The sequence below is a fragment of the Tachysurus fulvidraco genome, chromosome 2 (assembly GCF_022655615.1).
Source record: "Tachysurus fulvidraco isolate hzauxx_2018 chromosome 2, HZAU_PFXX_2.0, whole genome shotgun sequence".
Lineage (NCBI taxonomy): Eukaryota > Metazoa > Chordata > Actinopteri > Siluriformes > Bagridae > Tachysurus > Tachysurus fulvidraco.
This window is the reverse complement of record NC_062519.1, coordinates 22,640,176-22,653,382: the sequence shown is the minus strand read 5'-3', so window position 1 is coordinate 22,653,382 and position 13,207 is coordinate 22,640,176. Positions and strand designations below refer to the sequence as shown.

The following is a 13,207-nucleotide window of genomic DNA, read 5'->3' as shown; positions in this document are numbered from 1 at the left end:
GCACTGGAGAACATCTCCACACGTTCACTGAAGGTCAGAATATCATCAGGTGTCTACGTATTTGATTAGCTAAAGACAACTGAGCGCTTCGGACCTCGCTGAGACCTTCCGTGTGGATTTACTGGTATTAGGAAATAAATATAGACTTAAGAAAGATGGAGGGGTTTTTGAGCTGATGGAAGATGGTAGTTTAAACAAAGACACTCTCATTTTGAGAACTTTACAGTATTTTACAGGTTTTGGGTTGGAGGAGCCATCGTTCAAAGATTTTTATAATAGTGTTGACTGAAAATAAACATATTGGGTTTAGTTTATCTAAAATATTCTCCAGAAAACATGATTTTATTGCTTAAGCTAAAGTGTCTAATTGAATGTAATAACTAGATTAAATGATATGAGCGCGATCGATTCACTGTGTATTAATGTATAATAATGACATCATCAAATCCTGCAGAGATGTTCAACTCCAGCAGAAGTGTTAATTAACCTGATTAGAACACAGCAGTCAGTCAAACTGTGTGTATAACATATTAAATATACTGTGTGTATGTAATATATTACATATACTGTGTGTGTGTGTGTGTGTGCTATATTACATATACTGTGTGTGTGTGTGTGTGTGTGTGTGTGTGTGTGTGTGTGTGTGTGTGTGGTATATTAAAAATACTGTACTGTGTGTGTGTGTGTGTGTGTGTGTGTGTGTGTGTGTGTGTGTGTGTGTGTGTGTGTGTGTGCTATATTACATATACTGTGTGTGTGTGTGTGTGCTATATTACATATACCGTGTGTGTGTGTGTGTGTGTGTGTGTGTGTGTGTGTGTGTGGTATATTAAAAATACTGTACTGTGTGTGTGCGTGTGTGTGTACATTAAATATGCTGTGTGTGTATATGTGTGTGTGTTATATTAAATATACTGTGTTTGTATTGGTATGTATGTGTGGTATATTATATATTCTGTGTGTGTGTAGTATCTTACATATACTGTCTGCGTGTGTGGTATATTAAATATACTGTGTGTGTGTGTGTGTGTGTGTGTGGTATATTAAATATACTGTGTGTGTATTGGTATGTATGTGTGGTATATTATATATTCTCTGTGTGTGTGTGTGTGTGTGTGTGTGTGTGTGTGTGTGTGTGTGTGGTATATTAAATATACTGTGTGTGTATTGGTATGTATGTGTGGTATATTATATATTCTGTGTGTGTGTAGTATATTACATATACTGTCTGCGTGTGTGGTACATTAAATATACTGTGTGTGTGTGGGTGTGTGTGTGTGTGTGTGTGAAGGACATTACATATAAACCCTACAGAAATCTGATGAACATTCAGGGTTTAGGATTTTAAATCAGTCATAACACTAGATGCAACCATCAGATATCAGTGTTGCCCAACGTCCATTTCCAGCTGAACTCGGTTGTAATTTTGTCACTTTGAAAATTATTATTATTCGTTTATCTTGTCATTTGTCTTTCAGTGATCTCAGATATGAAACGTTGTAAGCTAGATTATTGGATGTTATCTCTCCTACCCCTGATGTATAGTTACATCTCCTCTAAAATGTAACCCCTCATTACTGTCACACAATCTGTCCTGTCAGATCAATCCATAGCAAAACACACACAACCTGTATGCATGGAAAACCCTCAGCGTAACCGATTCATCTATATCCCCAAACTCCAACCAGGTAGCTTACTATTGCACACGAAACTCATTTTACGCCAGAAGCAGCATCGTACGTGTGGCACACGTGTGTCTGGAGCCCTCGTGCCATGTTCGTACAAATACAGAATCTATGCTGAGTTTGAGTCTCACATACAGTACATCTGTTTAAACTTGGAATTAAATCTAAACTTTTGACAAGTTCTTCTTGTGGTGAAGGAGGAATAAATCACGCTCTACACCGGGCTGCATGACTCCACCAGCACTCCGTATCATCTTTCCTTCCTCAAGATTCCTCAAGAAAAGGCAGAGATATTGTTTAGAATATTACAATTCAGCAGGCAGAACATTCCAAATGCAGATGTGTTCATTGTTTATTATAATAAAACATCACCTTGTTGATGTAATGGACATCACTTTATTCCACACTGGACACTAAAACCCAGTCATCATGACCGAGAAAATAAAAGACTTCTTATTAGTGACAAACTGCAACGAAGTCTCGGACTAATTCTCCGGATCGCTGGCGGTACCTTTAGCCTCGGGGTGAAAAGCTTCACCTCATTTGTGTGGAAGAGCATGAAATATTTCTTTTAGTGAATTATTGCTGTGTGTGTGTGTGTGTGTGTGTGTGTGTGTGTGTGTGTGTGTGTGTGTGTGTGTGTGTGTAAATTAGGTTTTTGTGGATGGTAGCTGCGATGAGGGACGATAAAGAATAGAGAACGTTCACCATCGAGCTGACAGTTTGAGAGCCACTCTTTGAGGCTGTATTACCTATAAAAGCAGACGGAGCTAGTTTATGGCTTTCAGTCTGAATGATGGCTGGTTAAAAAGCTTTCGGCCAGGGTCAGAACAGACGAGTGGTGGATTTCTGTCATTATTTGAGACTCAACAGACAAAATGGAAATGTGGTTGTTTTTTTTCCCCCCTGCACAGGACATGTGACCGCTCTGCAACATGTGTAGATATGTTCATTTTTTTTTCTCAAAAAGATAATAATTGTGTAACATGAGCTCAAAGAGACCTTGTACATAGTGACGTTTTGATGTTTGTTTTGTTTTTGTTTGTTTTTTTTCTTATGAATTTCATGTCTAGTTCTGGTCCACACACACACACACACACACACACAGATCTTCTCACAAAGACTTTGCCCTGAGCTTTTCTTTTGAGGTCGTACATCATTCAGATCACTTTTGTCTTTTGAATTCAGAAACAAGGTCATGCTTGTCTTTGTTTCTTTTACATTGTACACTCTTTCTTAAGATATTTACACTTTAAAAATTTGGGGAAGGAAGGAAAGAAGGAAGGAAGGAGGGAGAGAAGAAGGGAAGGAATGAAGGAAGGAAGGAGGAAGGGAAGGAAGAAAGGAAGGAAGGAGAGATGGAAGAAAGGAGAGAAGGAAAGAAGAACTTCGATACTCAATTACTTACTTCCTTTATTAATTAAATCAAGTCATTCCTTCCTTACTTTACCTACTCTTACTTCATTACTGACTTAATCCCTTCTCTCCTTCCTTCCTCTTTCTCTCCTTCATCCTTCATTCCTCCTTCTCCTACTTCCTCTCCTTACTTCCTTCTTCTCCTCCCTTCCGTTCCTTCCTTCCTTCCTTCCTTCTTCCTTCTCTCTTTCCTCCCTTCTCTCCTTCCTTTCTTCCTTTTCCCTTCCTTCTCTCCTTCATTTCTTCCTTTTCCCTTCCTTCTCTCCTTCCTTTCTTCCTTTTCCCTCCCTTCTCTCCTTTCTCACTTCCTTCCTTCTCTCCTTCCTTCCTTCTCTCCTTTCTCCCTTCCTTCCTTCTCTCCTTCCTTCCTTCTCTCCTTTCTCCCTTCCTTCCTTCTCTCCTTCCTTCCTTCTCTCCTTTCTCCCTTCCTTCCTTCTCTCCTTCCTTCCTTCTCTCCTTTCTCCCTTCCTTCCTTGTCTCCTTCCTTCTCTCCTTTCTCCCTTCCTTCCTTCTCTCCTTCCTTCCTTCTCTCCTTTCTTCCGTCCTTCCTTCCTTCTTCTCCTTTCTTCCGTCCTTCCTTCCTTCTTCTCCTTTCTTCCGTCCTTCCTTCCTTCCTTCCTTCCTTCTCTCCTTCGAGAAGAGATTTGTTTGTAAGATGATTGGTAACTGGGTGTCAGTAGTGTACATGTTACAGCACAAACAGAGTAAACAGACCACTGGGACAGATTTCAGTATATTCACATGTTCTGGAGTTCCTGAAGAAGGATCAGCGCTGGTTCAGTAGCCCGACATGGACGTGTTACTGCTGTGGATTCAGAGCTGACTGACTGTAAAAGCTCATCCCATCACAGCGCAGGCTGAAACCGCTCGATTTGCAATTGGACAGCATTGTCGTCTACTTGGTTACTCATTCACGCTTGAATCTAAATGTATTTTTCTCCACTGGGATGTAAAATTGTGCTGTCAGTCTCTGCCTCGCCGGGAAAAAAAAGAAGGTGATAGAAATGAGTTGTCAGATCCACGCTAATGCTGAAGTGATGATGTAAATGCACGATCGAAACGGTGACGTGCTACAGCTAATGTCCTGCCTCATTACTCACCAAACCGCGAGCTGTTAATGTTCACTTAATGTGAAAGGAGATCGCTCTGAATCACCTTAATTGTTTTAAGATTTACATAAGACGCTTTGTGCGGATGTTTCCATGGAAACTGCACAAGCTTTCAAGAGCTGTTGAAAATGGCTTCACTGTTGATCAGGTCCAGGTTCTCGGTGAACCTGCGCAGAATCAGAGGTACAGAAAACGGTGCTAACTGATCAGATTTGCTGTGAATCTCACGATGGGTCATACCTACATTTCCTTTGCCCTAATAGTCCTACCGGTCTCGTCTTAGCGGTCTAGAAATAGTACTGAGACATGTGGCCTCTTTATGCAATACTGCTGAGACTCTGTAGTGTCTCAGCACACACACACACACACACACACACACACACACACACACACACACACACACACACACACACACACACACACACACACAGAAATTCTGGTTCTGATGAAATCTGATTTCTGGAGTGTGTCTGTATGATAAGCTACAATACATCTGAACAAATACCGAAAAGATGACAGAAAAACGACATGTTCTGCTAAATGACATAATCATTACAGCACAGAAAAGTTCTTTCTTTGCATATCCCAACTTTGGAGGTTTGGGGCAGAGCACAGGGTCAGTGTCTCTGGAGCAGAAAGGGTTAACCACTTGAGCACCACTGTACTAGCAACAAGTATTATTTTCTGTGTCACTTTGCCCCTAGGAAAAACAAACACAATAGAGAGACAAAGAAAGAGAGAGAAAGAGAAAGAATGAATGGATCTTGGCTGAGAGATGATTGTTAACGCTGTTATTTATTTCCATGGATATTGTAACCTTCTTTTTCAGCAGTCCCGTACCCAGGGTAAACGATGTGAATAAACTATCACAGTCCTTCAGCCATGACTAGTTCCACCCTCATGCCCTGATTTTTCAGGTGATTTCCCAGGGCAATAGCTGGACTGTGCTGCCCATATTTTGATACTGTATTTGACCTGTTTGACATTCATCAAAAGTGACATGGGGACCTAGATTGCAAAGAAATGGTAATCACTGGACCTATGAGACACTTGTCCCAAACCTTCCAAATTGTAATTAGTCTGTCATGTTCTCGTCGGCCCTGCCTTGTTTCCTTTTCATAAACGTGTACGAAGTGGGACAAAACATAAAATATCTTTTTGGTGACTCAACAGCACTGAGAACTAAACACTGAGTACTGAGATTTGAACAGTGAGTACTGAACACTGAGAACTGAGATTTGAACAGTGAGTACTGAACACTGAGAACTGAGATTTGAACAGTGAGTACTGAACACTGAGAACTGAGATTTGAACAGTGAGTACTGAACACTGAGAACTGAGATTTGAACAGTGAGTACTGAACACTGAGAACTGAGATTTGCAAAGTTTTTCAGTATTCAGTGTTCAATGCACAGTACTTCGTGTTTAAAGCTCAGTAGTCAGGGTTCAGTTCTCAGTGTTCAGTGCTCACCATGTCTCTAAAGTACTTACTGTTCAACACTCAGTGTATAACACTCAGTACTCTGTGTTCAGTACTCTGTGTTCAGTACTCGGTGTTCAGTACTCAGTGTTCAAAGCTCAGTACTCAGGGTTCAAAGATCAGAACTTACTGTCTAATACTCAGTGTATAATGTTCAGTATTCCATGTTCAGTACTCAGTACTCAGTGTTCAATGCTCAGTTGTCAGTACTCAGTGTTTAACATTCAGTGCTTAATGCTCAGTAGTCAGTGTTCAGAGCTCAGTGTTCAGAGCTCAGTGCTTCCCAAAATTAAAATATTCTGCATTGTGCGCACAATAAGATTTTTCTGACATCTTGGGTTAGGGTTAGGGTTGTAGGCACTTGTAGGATCCGTATTTGGTCTTTTTCACATATTATTTATATCTATACAGTATATCTACATCTATCGATACACACACACACACACACACACACACACACACACACACACACACACACACACACACACACAAGCACACACACAGTTAATAATAATGTAAACTACACAAGTGTCAGATTGAATTCATACTCAGTTCAGATTTGATATCCTGTCTGCTGTTCATGTAGCTTTAACATAAACAGTGACCTTTTTCTACACCAGCATTAATATTTTACATTACACACTGGCCTGCACATTTCATTTTACATGTTTTTGCAGCCGAGGGTGAAAGGTAACGCAGTCCGAATCTGAATAGCGCTTGTTTATTTTACCCATTCATGATCGAGAGCTACAAGTTAGTGAGAGAGCTTTGACCATGCAGGACTGAGCGTAATTCATTAAAGAAACATTGTCTGTCTGCAGCTTCTCTGTAACGTATTATTGTTGTTTTCTAACAATAATATACACATTTTAAAATTAAAATGAAATTTTTTTTGTCTCACTACACTGGGTTTAGGGGTTCAATTCCCACCACCACCCTCTGTGTTTGTGTGGGGTGGGTGTGGTGTGGGTGGGTGTTTGCGTTTGCATGTTCTCCCTGTGCTTCGGGAGGTTCCTCCAGGTTCCATATTGCTCCTCCAGACATATATTATAGGTTGATTGGTATCTCTACACTGTTGTGTGTGTGTGTGTGTGTGTGTGTGTGTGTGTGTGTGTGTGTGTGTGTGCGTGTGTGCGTGTGTGTAGGGAGGGGGGTGGTTGGTGTGGGGTGTTGGGGTGACTGTTTCTGGGTGTCTGGGGTTCTGGGTGTGAGTGTCCGGGTGTCTGGGGGTGTGTGGGTGGGGCTGGGGTGTGTCTGGGTGTCTTGGCTGGCCGCCATGTTCCTGAGTCCCCTGAGAAAGACTCCAGGCTCCATGTGACCCTGTGTAAATCCTACAGAAAACAGAAGCATCTATCTCCTTAAGGAATGTCTGAGAGGTCAAAGTACTTATAATATACATAGTACTGAGTACTTAATATACTTAGTACTTATACATAGTACTTAGTTATTTCTTCTGAATCATGAAAACTGGACGTGCGTCTAAGGTTTAGCGTTTTTACATCACTCATAATACTAGTTGCACCCATCAGATACAGTATGAAGTGTTGCTCAACCTGCATTCACAGCCGAACTCACCGGTTGTAACCTGGTCACTTTGAAAAGGATTTTTTTATCTTGTTTTTCATTTCTAATGATCTCAGATATGAAATGGTGTATGTTAGATTATTCAATCTGGTCTCTCCTACCCCTGACATACTCATGCCAAGTCAAGTGGCAACACCGTCATGGGAAACTCTTACTCTTACTGCCTGTCTTTCTCAGAATAAACAAGTATTGGAGGATGAAGAGAAAAGAACTCAGCATTTCTTGGCTTGTGAAGCTTGTTTGGTATTCCACTCAGCAGTGTGTCTTTCAGGCTTCATGCATATTAATGCCTACTGTTTGGAGGGAGATGGTGGTGATGGTGATGGAAAAATAAAACGGCGAGCTCTGCTCAGAAAGGCTCTCTCGCTCAGTCTAAGTGGAATAATGGCGTAAGCTTTCTGATTCCTTTCTATTGATCTAAAGCCTTACTCACTTTTATCAAGACAGAAATCTTAGAATTGTTAAACGTAATGTATGTCCACTTTGGCTTTAAAATCGCTCAAACGTCTGATAGCAGCTGGATCTGTTAAATAGCTAGCCGTGTTATTAAGCTAGAAACAAAAAACAAAAAAGGCTGGTGGTGTTTTCTCTGCTAAGACATCTGCGAGGAAAGAAACACCACATGCACAGACGGAGAACAAATCCGTAGCCTGCAACAAGCAGACTTAGAGGTTTGATATCTATAATTGCAAATAGTTTAAACGACCAACAGAAGAAAAGAAGAGCACGTTGATTCTAGCACATGTAGTCATCTCTCACTTTCAAATAAAGTTGCTAACCAGAACAATTCATATCTTTTACTAATATTTTAAATGACTAAAACATCTAGCAGCATTTGTTTTTGATGATGCAGACACATCCTTTAATCTGTGTTAAATAAATACCTTCCTAGCTACGCTTTGGAATCGCACTATTTCTCCTCGTTTTGGCAGTTAGAACCTGGTAGTTATGGTATATCTGTGTAATTATGGTGGTTAAAAGCTGCGCTCTTTTTCCTTCCAGCTACTTTGAACTGGAGAGTAGCGGACTTCGAGAGGAAATCCGCTACAGGTACTGCCACAAAGGAAAACAGCGATCGGAGACGTTCCCATATCGATTAGCTGACGGTCAATGGCATAAAATTGCTCTGTCCATTAGCGCCAGTCAGTTACTGCTTCACGTGGACTGTAACAGGTAAGCTGGATTATCACTCTACTCATATCATTCGTACCTAGGTAACGCAGTAGGTTTGTATAATTTTAAACTTGGCTAACCCTAGCTAAATGTTTGCTACTCTACAGAATGCATACTCCAGACAGCAAAAAAAAAAAAAAAAGTGCTTGAGCATGTGTGTGATCTGTAGCTAACCATGCGGATGAATTCTGAGTGGAATAGTCTGTCTGTCATTAGATGGAAGCTCCACAAGGGAACTGATTCACTCTGCATAAAGATTAACACTGTTTTTTCTCCAGATGGTGTACTGCTTAGCGCAGTTCTGTCTTTTTAGCTCAGTGACAATCGATATAAAAACCACTGATCTCAATTAGGCAAAGGAGTGTGTTACTGTGCTCAGAGTGTGTCTTGATGGTTGCTGTGTGAAGTGAATGTGTGTGTGTGTAAAGTACAGTAGCTCAGGTTTGATGTGTGTTCAGAGATGCTTTTCTGCTCAGCACAGTTGTTTATAGTGATGATTTGAGTTCGCTATCTCTCTATATTGCTCAGATCTGCTCATTCTCCTCTGATCATGAGGAGTTTAAACCTCACGGGATGTGTTTCGTTTACACAGCAAACGAAATACATCCCGTGGATGAGAAGATCAAGTCGCATGGTGCTGCTACACGATTGGTTGCATGGTGTTCCTAATAACGTGGAGTATATATTTGATATTTATATCAGATTTATTATTTATATTTATTATATATTATTAATGTTGTTAATATCCACTTAATGATGCACATTTATTATTTAATCAGAGTTTGAGATTAGTAGTCTGCTCAGTGTTGTCGGTGAGATGTTTTTTTTTTCTGTATGGCTTTTTAAACGTCAGGACAGTCAGTGTCTTTATCCCACACATAATTGATTTTCATGTTTTATCACAAAGGTTGCAACTCGGGAATGCATTTTTAACAAATCTGCATATTTAACAAACATCTCCCACATTGAGTGCAAGCCATGGCGGTGTTGCATCAGACCGAGCGGAGAGATCTGAGCACAAACCGTGAATCAGATAAGTGGATGTAAAGCTCGCTGCTACTACACACTCGTTAACACTTACCACGCTGTTAAATACATCTCATTTACATGAAATACTTTATACTGCAATAGTGAGCCAATAAGGAGAAAAGAGGGGGAACGTCAATGATGGAGATTTTTTTTTTTTAAAATAACAACTGTTTAAGGTTATAATCATGTAGAAAGATGAATTATCATCAATAGCTAGCTACCATCAAACTGCTTTTACAGCTCGAAAACATCATCTTTAGCTGATGCCGTTTAATTATGGCTTTATTTATATCCAACATATGAACCAATAAATTTTACTAAAAAAGCTGAGAGAAAGCATTTGATGGCATGCCTGCTATATACAAATGCACCTAATTCTTCAGATCAAGGAATCATGAGCAGGTAAAGATAAATGTCTGTATTCGTGGAGCCTTGTGAGATTGTTATAAGAAGTCATCTATAAGCCGTAATGTCATTTCTCACCTTGAGACAACAAAAACAAAACACGGACGCCTTCATGCCTTTGAGTGTGTGGTTTGTTTGCTCTGTCAGAGCATTTAGAGCTCATAAAACATTTACTTTTTATAGTTACAGGCCTGATTGGCTTCTTCTTCTGTTCTTTAAACATTTATGCAACAGTTTGTGCTGAAACTGCAGTGTTAGCAACAAGCAGCCTGGCTACCATTAGCCTTATCGCTGCTGTTGATGATTTTCTCCACAAAACAGGGATTAATGTGGTCTGTGTTCTTTTCTGAGAACCGATCGAAAGCGAATACCCGTACAAACAGTAGAGAAGGGGAACTTGTTGATCTGACGTCACTCCATAGAAGGAAAAGCTGAAAAGACTGACGAGTAGCAAATGGGTAGTTCTGAACCAAATGTATATGCAATTACAATTTCCACCTTTATTTATTATTAAACGTATTAAATCTGTACACATTCTAGCTTCATGGCTCATATACTGATTTAGATTATTTCACTGCAGCTCATTTCTCGCTGTATTTTAATGCTACACTCTAAACTACACACCGAGGCACAGGAACTGTGTAAATAAGTAACTGTTCAGTAAGCTTGTGTAACATCTCATTGCAAAACCATGGATATTAATATGGAGTTGTTTCAGTACAGCTTTGATAACCTCCAGTTTTCTGGGAAGGTTTTCTACAAGTTTGTTGGAAGTCACATGAAACTAAACAAACAATATATAGCACGTGAAATGAAGTTAAAAATGACTTGAGCTAACATTCGTCAGTAATCACTTAGGAGCTACTACAACTGGAACAAGCTTGTTCGAAGTTGGCTGAGAGTTTTTTTTTTTCTTTTTGAAAATAGAACATAATATTACAGTGTCACACTTGGGAGTGTTGCAGAGTCACAGGAAAGCCAGTGGGGACAGAGTTACAGTGAGAGAGCAGGACAGTGTTACAGTGAGGACAGTGTTCGTGTTACAGTGAGGACAGTGTTCGTGTGACAGTGAGGACAGTGTTAGTGTGACAGTGAAGACTGTGTTAGTGTGACAGTGAGGACAGTGTTATTGTGACAGTGAGGACCGTCTTAGTGTGACAGTGAGGACCATTTACTGTGACAGTGAGGACGGTGTTAGTGTGACAGTGAGGACGGTGTTAGTGTGACAGTGAGGACGGTGTTAGTGTGACAGTGAGGACGGTGGTAGTGTGACAGTGAGGACAGTGTTAGTGTGACAGTGAGGACCGTCTTAGTGTGACAGTGAGGACCATTTAATGTGACAGTGAGGACCGTGTTAGTGTGACAGTGAGGACGGTGTTAGTGTGACAGTGAGGACGGTGTTAGTGTGACAGTGAGGACGGTGGTAGTGTGACAGTGAGGACAGTGTTAGTGTGACAGTGAGGACAGTGTTAGTGTGACAGTGAGGACAGTGTTAGTTTGACAGTGAGGACAGTGTTAGTGTGACCGTGAGGACCGTGTTAGTGTGACCTTGAGGACCGTGTTAGTGTGACAGTGACGACAGTGTTAGTGTGACAGTGAGGACTGTGTTAATGTGACAGTGAGGACAGTGTTATTGTGACAGTGAGGACCGTCTTAGTGTGATAGTGAGGACCGTTTAATGGGACAGTGTTAGTGTGACAGTGAGGACCGTCTTAGTGTGACAGTGAGGACCGTTTAATGTGACAGTGAGGACCGTGTTAATGTGACCTTGAGGACCGTGTTAGTGTGACAGTGAGGACCGTGTTAGTGTGACAGTGAGGACCGTGTTAGTGTGACAGTGAGGACAGTGTTAGTGTGACAGTGAGGACAGTGTTAGTGTGACAGTGAGGACCGTGATAATGTGACAGTGAGGACAGTGTTAGTGTGACAGTGAGGACAGTGTTAGTGTGACAGTGAGGACAGTGTTAGTGTGACAGTGAGGACAGTGTTAGTGTGACAGTGAGGACAGTGTTAGTGTGACAGTGAGGACAGTGTTAGTGTGACAGTGAGGACAGTATTACAGGGTTGCAATGAGGTGAAATTGAACTCTGCTAACTTTAACAAAGACATGCCTTCAGCTAGAATGTGAGCTCGTTTCTGCTCATGTTGTGTATCTGTGACAGTAAGATTAGCACTGTGTGCAATATTTGGCACATCATTGAAACCCTGCAGCACAGATGTGACACCCACTAGAGAGCTCCCACTGCCCCAGTTTAGAGTAAACCTGAATGATGAAATTATTTGCGATGCCCTGGAAATGTAAGTGTAATCAAGTTTGGATGGAAAAGCAGTAAGTAGCAAGCATGTTTTCTGAGAATGGTATTGTGAGCCATTAGAAAAGAGCAGGGCAGAAACCAACAGGGGCTGAAGGCTGCAACATGACCGGTTCATATGATCAGTGAGTCTACATGTGAACCAGAAAGTGTGCCTGGATCAGAAGATCCCAACTACTTATTTATTTTTAGTCTTGCTTATGAGTGAGCTAACAATTCTGTTTTAGATTAAAATGACCAGTTTATACAGAGACATCACAGGTACAGTGATTCAGAATGCTGAAAATGCCACACAGATTTGCTTCAAGGTTCAGTGTGCTTTATGAGATGCTTTTTAACCTCCATAGCTGTAAGGAACACTTATTTGAGTTACTATAGACTTCCTCTCAGCTCACTGGATGTTTTTATTGCTGAAACTCTTGACTTTCTTAGCGTCAAAATAGCAGGATATCAGCAGCTGTTTATGTTCCTCAATCTGGAACAAATAACTGTCATCCAACACCGAATGGCAGGTGGCAAGTATTAATAAAAATTCACATGGAGCGTGTTTTAATGTGGATGTGAAATGATATAAATACCATAGCTCGTCCACATCCGGGTCAGTGCTTCATGGAGCCGTCGGATGTCTTTGTGGTAACTCCGTAGCTCATGTTCACCGTGTATCTGTGCGATTTAATTCCTCGCACTGCCTGTACAGGTGTTCCTATTAAAGTGGCCAGTTTGAATAGTGCAAAATACGGATGGAGTGGCTTTGTGTTCGTGCTGGAATTTGTACTCCTCCTGGCCTCTAGTCCAAGCAAAAGATCAGATTTGTGTGATATTTCACTCGAGGACAGTCAGGTGTGTGCTCTGAACTGCTGTTTGCTCCGAGCTCTGTGTGGAATGAGGTGACAGGGGAAAGAGTTATTTCAGCCCTGAGAAAACCGATTAGCTCTGCCTCTTTCGTCAAGGCAAACAAATATTTATCTGGAGATTTTCTTCCCGGCTGTCAGGCTGTGGCAGGAGGACATTGCC

General features: G+C 41.0%; 1 protein-coding gene across 3 annotated transcripts in view; it reads left to right on the top strand.

Annotated features, from left to right (window-relative positions):
- The window catches only part of LOC113646190 (protein kinase C-binding protein NELL1), a 183,209-nt gene that overhangs the window by 51,608 nt on the left and 118,394 nt on the right, over positions 1-13,207 (top strand). For all 3 annotated transcript variants that reach the window (XM_047802902.1, XM_047802903.1, XM_027152256.2), the window contains exon 4: positions 8,277-8,447. In XM_047802902.1, the coding sequence (XP_047658858.1) occupies positions 8,277-8,447 (171 nt within the window). The remainder of the gene's footprint in view (positions 1-8,276; positions 8,448-13,207) is intronic.